The sequence below is a fragment of the Oncorhynchus gorbuscha genome, linkage group LG01 (genome assembly GCF_021184085.1).
Source record: "Oncorhynchus gorbuscha isolate QuinsamMale2020 ecotype Even-year linkage group LG01, OgorEven_v1.0, whole genome shotgun sequence".
Taxonomy (NCBI): domain Eukaryota; kingdom Metazoa; phylum Chordata; class Actinopteri; order Salmoniformes; family Salmonidae; genus Oncorhynchus; species Oncorhynchus gorbuscha.
The window spans coordinates 118,840,790-118,850,077 of NC_060173.1; the positions used below are offsets into that span (position 1 = coordinate 118,840,790).

At 42.4% G+C, this 9,288-nt stretch overlaps 1 protein-coding gene across 1 annotated transcript in view; it reads right to left on the reverse strand.

Annotated features, from left to right (window-relative positions):
• fam117bb (family with sequence similarity 117 member Bb) overlaps positions 1-7,960 on the reverse strand; it is an 82,462-nt gene extending 74,502 nt beyond the window's left edge. The window contains exon 1 of the mRNA XM_046348047.1: positions 6,863-7,960. Coding sequence (XP_046204003.1) covers positions 6,863-7,769 — 907 coding nt within the window. The 5' untranslated portion in view covers positions 7,770-7,960. The remainder of the gene's footprint in view (positions 1-6,862) is intronic.
• Between the last annotated feature and the right edge of the window lie 1,328 nt (positions 7,961-9,288).

Below are 9,288 nucleotides of genomic sequence, written 5' to 3' on the forward strand. Positions count from 1 at the left end.
ACCCTCTCTATTCAACCTGACGGGGCAGTGACCCTCTCTATTCAACCTGACGGGGCAGTGACCCTCTCAATTCAATCTGACGGGGCAGTGACCCTCTCTATTCAACCTGACGGGGCAGTGACCCTCTCTATTCAACCTGACGGGGCAGTGACCCTCTCAATTCAACCTGACGGGGCAGTGACCCTCTCTATTCAACCTGACGGGGCAGTGACCCTGACTCTATTCAACCTGCACGGGCAGTGACCCTCTCTATTCAACCTGGGGCAGTGACCTCTCATTCAACCTGGGGCAGAGACCCTCTCAATTCAACCTGACGGGGCAGAGACCCTCTCTATTCAACCTGACGGGGCAGTGACCCTCTCAATTCAACCTGACGGGGCAGTGACCCTCTCAATTCAACCTGACGGGGCAGTGACCCTCTCTATTCAACCTGACGGGGCAGTGACCCTCTCAATTCAACCTGACGGGGCAGTGACCCTCTCAATTCAACCTGACGGGGCAGAGACCCTCTCAATTCAACCTGACAGGGCAGTGACCCTCTCAATTCAACCTGACGGGGCAGTGACCCTCTCAATTCAACCTGACGGGGCAGTTACCCATTCAATTCAACATGTATTTTTCCAATATTACAATATACGAGATAACTTTACAGTGATCACAACTGTTGATAATTTAGCATTAGTCTAACTACTGTTACAAACTTTAAAGTACACCCACAACTTTTGTTTAGTTTGTACAATATTTCAAAACAAGTTGATGTTCTGACTCAAGGTCTTAGTGGTAGTAGTAGTGGTTGTAGTAGTAGTAGTAGTAGTAGTAGTAGTAGTAGTAGTAGTAGTGGTAATAATAATAATAATAATATATGCCATTTAGCAGACGCTTTTATCCAAAGCGACTTACAGTCATGTGTGCATACATTCTACGTATGGGTAGTAGTGATAGTAGTAGTGGTAGTATACTAGTAGTAGCAGTAGTAGTGGTAGTAGTAGTGGTTGTAGTAGTGGTAGTAGTAGTAGTAGTGGTAGTATACTAGTAGTAGTAGTAGTGGTAGTATACTAGTAGTAGTAGTAGTGGTAGTATACTAGTAGTAGTAGTAGTAGTAGTAGTAGTAGTAGTAGTGGTTGTAGTAGTGGTAGTATACTAGTAGTAGTAGTAGTAGTAGTAGTAGTAGTAGTAGTAGTGGTAGTATACTAGTAGTAGTAGTAGTGGTAGTAGTGATATGTTGTAGTGATAGTAGTAGTGGTAGTAGACTAGTAGTAGTAGTGATAGTAGTAGTAGTAGTAGTAGTAGTAGTAGTGATAGTAGTAGTAGTAGTAGTAGTAGTAATAGTGATAGTAGTAGTAGTGGTAGTAGTAGTGATAGTGGTAGTAGTAGTGATAGTAGTAGTGGTAGTAGTAGTGATAGTAGTAGTGGTAGTAGACTAGTAGTAGTAGTAGTAGTGATAGTAGTAGTAGTGGTAGTAGTAGTGATAGTAGTAGTAGTAGTAGTAGTAGTGGTAGTAGTAGTAGTAGTAGTGATAGTAGTAGTAGTAGTAGTAGTAGTAGTAGTAGTAGTGATAGTAGTAGTAGTGGTAGTAGTAGTAGTGATAGTAGTAGTAGTGATAGTAGTAGTAGTGGTAGTAGTAGTAGTGGTAGTAGTAGTGATAGTAGTAGTAGTAGTGGTAGTAGTAGTAGTGGTAGTAGTAGTGATAGTAGTAATGGTAGTAGACTAGTAGTAGTAGTAGTAGTAGTAGTGATAGTAGTAGTAGTGGTAGTAGTAGTGGTAGTAGACTAGTAGTGGTAGTAGACTAGTAGTAGTAGTAGTAGTAGTGGTAGTAGTAGTGATAGTAGTAGTAGTAGTAGTAGTGTAGTAGTAGTAGTAGTAGTAGTAGTAGTAGTAGTAGTAGTAGTAGTAGTGGTCGTAGTGGTGGTAGTAGTAGTAGTAGTGGTCGTAGTGGTGGTAGTAGTGGTAGTAGTAGTAGTAATAGTAGGAGTAGTAGTGGTAGTAGCAGTAGTAGTAGTAGTAGTAGTAGTAGTAACAGTAGTAGAAGTAGTAATGGTAGTAGTAGTGGTGGTAGTAGTAGTAGTGGAAGTAGTAGAAGTAGTAGTAGTAGTAACAGTAGTAGAAGTAGTAATGGTAGTAGTAGTGGTGGTAGTAGTAGTAGTGGAAGTAGTAGAAGTAGTAGTAGTAGTGGTAGTAGTAGTAACAGTAGTAGAAGTAGTAATGGTAGTAGTAGTGGTGGTAGTAGTAGTAGTAGTAGTAGTAGTAATAGTGGTAGTAGTAGTAGTAGTAGTAGTAGTAGTAAGTAGTGGTAGTAGTAGTGGTGGTAGTAGTAGTAGTGGAAGTAGTAATGGTAGTAGTAGTAGTGGTAGTAGTAGTAACAGTAACATATATATATGTATATATATAAATATACACTGCTCAAAAAAATTAAGGGAACACTTAAACAACACAATGTAACTCCAAGTCAATCACACTTCTGTGAAATCAAACTGTCCACTCAGGAAGCAACACTGATTGACAATAAATGTCACATGCTGTTGTGCAAATGGAATAAACAACAGGTGGAAATTCTAGGCAATTAGCAAGACACCCCCAATAAAGGAGTGGTTCTGCAGGTGGTGACCACAGACCACTTCTCAGTTCCTATGCTTCCTGGCTGATGTTTTGGTCACTTTTGAATGCTGGCGGTGCTTTCACTCTAGTGGTAGCATGAGACGGAGTCTACAACCCACACACGTGGCTCAGGTAAGTGCAGCTCATCCAGGATGGCACATCAATGCGAGCTGTGGCAAGAAGGTTTGCTGTGTCTGTCAGCGTAGTGTCCAGAGCATGGAGGTGCTACCAGGAGACAGGCCAGTACATCAGGAGACGTGGAGGAGGCCGTAGGAGGGCAACAACCCAGCAGCAGGACCGCTACCTCCGCCTTTGTGCAAGGAGGAGCAGGAGGAGCACTGCCAGAGCCCTGCAAAATGACCTCCAGCAGGCCACAAATATGCATGTGTCTGCTCAAACGGTCAGAAACAGACTCCATGAGGATGGTATGAGGGCCCGACGTCCACAGGTGGGGGTTGTACTTACAGCCCAACAACGTGCAGGACGTTTGGCATTTGCCACAGAACACCAAGACTGGCAATTCGCCATATACAGGGTCTGTAGTTATATACAGGGTCAGTAGTTATATACAGGGTCAGTAGCTATATACAGGGTCACTAGTTATATACAGGGTCAGTAGTTATATACAGGGTCTGTAGTTATATACAGGGTCAGTAGTTATATACAGGGTCAGTAGTTATATACAGGGTCAGTAGTTATATACAGAGTCAGTAGTTAAATACAGGGTCAGTAGCTATATACAGGGTCAGTAGTTATATACAGGGTCAGTAGTTACTGTATATACAGGGTCAGTAGCTATATACAGGGTCAGTAGTTAAATACAGGGTCACTAGTTAAATACAGGGTCAGTAGTTATATAGAGGGTCAGTAGTTATATACAGGGTCAGTAGTTATATAGAGGGTCAGTAGTTATATAGAGGGTCAGTAGCTATATACAGGGTCAGTAGTTATATACAGAGTCAGTAGTTAAATACAGGGTCAGTAGCTATATACAGGGTCAGTAGTTATATAGAGGGTCAGTAGTTATATAGAGGGTCAGTAGCTATATACAGGGTCAGTAGTTATATACAGAGTCAGTAGTTAAATACAGGGTCAGTAGCTATATACAGGGTCAGTAGTTACTGTATATACAGGGTCAGTAGTTATATACAGGGTCAGTAGTTATATACAGGGTCAGTAGTTATATAGAGGGTCAGTAATTATATAGAGGGTCAGTAGCTATATACAGGGTCAGTAGTTATATACAGGGTCAGTAGTTATATACAGGGTCAGTAGTTATATAGAGGGTCAGTAGTTATATAGAGGGTCAGTAGCTATATACAGGGTCAGTAGTTATATACAGGGTCAGTAGTTATATACAGGGTCAGTAGTTATATACAGGGTCAGTAGCTATATACAGGGTCAGTAGTTAAATACAGGGTCAGTAGTTATATACAGGGTCAGTAGTTATATAGAGGGTCAGTAGTTATATAGAGGGTCAGTAGCTATATACAGGGTCAGTAGTTATATACAGGGTCAGTAGTTATATACAAGGTCAGTAGCTATATACAGGGTCAGTAGTTATATACAGGGTCAGTAGTTATATACAGGGTCAGTAGTTATATAGAGGGTCAGTAGTTATATAGAGGGTCAGTAGCTATATACAGGGTCAGTAGTTAAATACAGGGTCAGTAGTTATATAGAGGGTCAGTAGTTATATACAGGGTCAGTAGTTATATAGAGGGTCAGTAGTTATATAGAGGGTCAGTAGTTATATACAGGGTCAGTAGTTATATACAGAGTCAGTAGCTATATACAGGGTCAGTAGTTACTGTATATACAGGGTCAGTAGTTATATACAGGGTCAGTAGTTATATACAGGGTCAGTAGTTATATACAGGGTCAGTAATTATATAGAGGGTCAGTAGTTATATAGAGGGTCAGTAGCTATATACAGGGTCAGTAGTTATATACAGGGTCAGTAGTTATATACAGGGTCAGTAGTTATATAGAGGGTCAGTAGTTATATAGAGGGTCAGTAGCTATATACAGGGTCAGTAGTTATATACAGGGTCAGTAGTTATATACAGGGTCAGTAGTTATATACAGGGTCAGTAGCTATATACAGGGTCAGTAGTTAAATACAGGGTCAGTAGTTATATACAGGGTCAGTAGTTATATAGAGGGTCAGTAGTTATATAGAGGGTCAGTAGCTATATACAGGGTCAGTAGTTATATACAGGGTCAGTAGTTATATACAAGGTCAGTAGCTATATACAGGGTCAGTAGTTATATACAGGGTCAGTAGTTATATACAGGGTCAGTAGTTATATAGAGGGTCAGTAGTTATATAGAGGGTCAGTAGCTATATAGAGGGACAGTTCCAGGGTCAGTAGTTATATACAGGGTCAGTTCCAGGGTCAGTAGTTATATACAGGGACAGTTCCAGGGTCAGTAGTTATATACAGGGTCAGTAGTTAAATACAGGGTCAGTAGTTATATACAGGGTCAGTAGTTATATACAGGGTCAGTAGCTATATACAGGGTCAGTAGCTATATACAGGGTCAGTAGTTAAATACAGAGTCAGTAGTTATATACAGGGTCAGTAGTTATATACAGGGTCAGTAGCTATATACAGGGTCAGTAGTTATATACAGGGTCAGTAGTTATATAGAGGGTCAGTAGTTACTGTATATACAGGGTCAGTAGCTATATACAGGGTCAGTAGTTATATACAGGGTCAGTAGTTACTGTATATACAGGGTCAGTAGTTATATACAGGGTCAGTAGTTACTGTATATACAGAGTCAGTAGTTATATACAGGGTCAGTAGCTATATACAGGGTCAGTAGTTACTGTATATACAGAGTCAGTAGTTATATACAGGGTCAGTAGCTATATACAGGGTCAGTAGTTATATACAGGGTCAGTAGTTACTGTATATACAGAGTCAGTAGTTATATACAGGGTCAGTAGTTATATACAGGGTCAGTAGTTATATACAGAGTCAGTAGTTAAATACAGGGTCAGTAGCTATATACAGGGTCAGTAGTTATATACAGGGTCAGTAGTTATATACAGGGTCAGTAGCTATATACAGGGTCAGTAGTTATATACAGGGTCAGTAGTTATATACAGGGTCAGTAGTTATACACAGGGTCAGTAGTTATATACAGGGTCAGTAGTTATATACAGGGTCAGTAGCTATATACAGGGACAGTTCCAGGGTCAGTAGTTATATACAGGGACAGTTCCAGGGTCAGTAACTATATACAGGGACAGTTCCAGGGTCAGTAGTTATATAGAGGAACAGTTCCAGGGTCAGTAACTATATAAAGGGACAGTTCCAGGGTCAGTAGTTATATACAGGGTCAGTAGTTATATACAGGGACAGTTCCAGGGTCAGTAGTTATATACAGGGTCAGTAGTTATATACAGGGTCAGTAGTTATATACAGGGTCAGTAGTTATATACAGGGTCAGTAGTTATATACAGGGTCACTAGTTATATACAGGGTCAGTAGCTATATACAGGGACAGTTCCAGGGTCAGTAACTATATACAGGGACAGTTCCAGGGTCAGTAGTTATATACAGGGACAGAGCCAGGGTCAGTAGTTATTATATACAGGGTCAGTAGTTATATACAGGGACAGTTCCAGGGTCAGTAGTTATATACAGGGACAGTTCCAGGGTCAGTAGTTATATACAGGGACAGTTCCAGGGTCAGTAACTATATACAGGGTCAGTTCCAGGGTCAGTAGTTATATACAGGGACAGTTCCAGGGTCAGTAGTTATATACAGGGACAGTTCCAGGGTCAGTAGTTATATACAGGGACAGTTCCAGGGTCAGTAGTTATATACAGGGTCAGTAGTTAAATACAGGGTCAGTAGTTATATACAGGGTCAGTAGTTATATACAGGGACAGTTCCAGGGTCAGTAGTTATATACAGGGACAGTGCCAATACAATGTTCAGGGATACTGGAGGTAAATATATGTTAAGGGGACACACTCTTTTCACACCACATTCATACAAAGTGATTTTCGTAGCAGGTTAGGAGAACATCTTCACAAACTTAACCCTTTTCCTAACCTTAACCTCAGTGTCCCAACCTGCTGCATGAGTTCTCCTAACCTGCTCTGAAAAAAAGTAACTTCTTTATTGAAGTGGCATGAAAAGAGTGTTTTTGTCATATGTATCTGGGTACAGACAGAACAACAGAAGAACAGAACAACCTGGAGAATGTATGAAGTGCAGAAAAAGACTTTAAGGATGTAAACTTTACCTCCATTTGGCGAGCTGGGGCTGACTCTCTCAGGAGACAGTCGGTTCTGTTCCAGGCCGGGGGACCAGCGCTGTGGCATCGCTCTGCCCTGCTGAACGCCAAAAGATGACAAAGAGGACGAAGACGGAGGAAAAGGCGAGAAAGGCTGAAGCTGTACAGCGGTCGCCAGGATCGGGTAGTCTGACGGCCAGTGTCGCTGCTGGGTCGGGGAGCCGTCTGCGGTGTTAACAGGGGGGACACCCAGACTGAAACTACTAGATCCGTAGGTGTGAATATTGACGTACGGTGCAGGTGAGATCACTGGGGAAGTTACATGTTGTGGAGGTGACGCTGCTACAGGAGCGAGGGGTGATTGTGTTTGAGCGGCTCGGGATGTGGCAGAGTTGGACCCCGATGCAGCAACGGAGTGACCAGACACGAGGAGGCTGATTCTGGCGGATGGGGAGGAGGGTGTCCCTGTCCCGGTCTGTCCCACCGCGCCCGAGGCATAGCCGCTGGAAGGAGACAGAGAAGACAGAGGGGTGGTGGCTGGCGAGGAGACCAGAACAACAGCTGTTGATGATGAGTTGACAACAGCACGAGTGGGGCTGCGACTCAATGACGTCGACGTGCGCGTTTCAGGTGCTTCGCTGGAGCTGCATCCACTAGTGTGGAATTTACCGTTCCCGGTGTTGGTGGGCGAGGGGCTACTGCATCCACTAGCGGTACCCTGCACCGACCTGGTCAACAGGGGGGGCTGTATCTGCGGTTTCAGTTGGAACGGAACCGTCGCTTTCATGGGCAGGAGGCGACTGAACACACTGCCTCCCGAAGCCCCCGAGACGCCAGTTGTAGCGCCGACTCCACCACCGGTTTCGCTGCTTGGCATAAATGTCGGAGACCCGTTTCTTCTCACTCTTTGAGACATTATTTTTTTTAAACAACAACAAAACAATAACGAAAAAAACTGCTATTACAACGACCCCAGCATATGAATAAGTGTAAAACCTAGCCTATATTTCAATATATGTATTTTGTCTAGAGAGCCTATCCAGTCGGGTTATTCCCTAACACTCCTACATATTCCACCGGTCCTTATCACTCCACATCCGTGACCGAAAGCAGGCTGGAAACGATTTCACAGCCACGCAGCTAACGTCTCCTACTGACCACGTACTCCCTGCCTCTCATTGGCTAACACTATCCCTCTGAGAACTTCTTATTGGCTCGTCAATTAAAAGCCCGCCTTAGAATTGATCACACGCACATTACATGGTTTATTCAAGCTACTTTCCCCTATTGCGTTATAAAGTGGTAATAATGTATTGGTGACCAATCAATTACATTTCGAATGATAAACAAACTATATTTAAAATGTTTCAATTATGTAATGGCAAGCCATGAATGCTCTAATGATAGTGACTCTAAACACAGTTGCATCCATAGCCTAACATTTTAATCAACAGTCACATCAATTTCAGATTGAGATGATATTTTCCCTGAAACCCCTGTTGATGTATAGTGGCAAGAATTACAAACGGTACAAGATTACTTTGGTAAAGAGTGTGTTTTAAAACAAGCTACGAGTGTTAGAAAAATGACACTCATGTGGACAAATAATTGACCTAAAACTGCGTCACAACAAATCTGAAACAGCTAACACTTTTCAGATACTCCTAGTGGAAACATTTTACGGATTTAAAAAGTTGTCGTCGCAGTTCTCTATAGCTGAGAATCCTATTACACTCCCCAAAATTGCCTTGCTACGGCTGTACATGAGGCCCTCATCATTCAGGATGAGGTCTACTAGTATAGGATGAGGTATACTAGTGTAGGATGAGCCCTACTAGTATAGGATGAGGTATACTAGTGTAGGATGAGGTCTACTAGTATAGGATGAGGTATACTAGTGTAGGATGAGCCCTACTAGTATAGGATGAGGTATACTAGTGTAGGATGAGCCCTACTAGTATAGGAGGAGGTATACTAGTGTAGGATGAGGTCTACTAGTATAGGATGAGGTATACTAGTAGAGGATGAGGTATACTAGTGTAGGATGAGCCCTACTAGTATAGGAGGAGGTATTCTCGTGTAGGATGAGGTCTAGTAGTATAGGATGAGGTCTACTAGTGCAGGATGATGTCTACTAGTATAGGAGGAGGTCTACTAGTGTAGGATATGGTCTACTAGTGTAGGATGAGGTCTACTAGTGTAGGATGATGTCTACTAGTGTAGGATGAGGTCTACTCATTCAGGATGAGGTCTACTAGTATAGGATGAGGTATACTAGTGTAGGATGAGCCCTACTAGTATAGGAGGAGGTATACTAGTGTAGGATGAGGTCTACTAGTGTAGGATGAGGTCTACTAGTGCAGGATGAGGTCTACTAGTATAGGATGAGGTCTACTGGTGTAAGATGAGGTCTAGTAGTATAGGATGAGGTATAG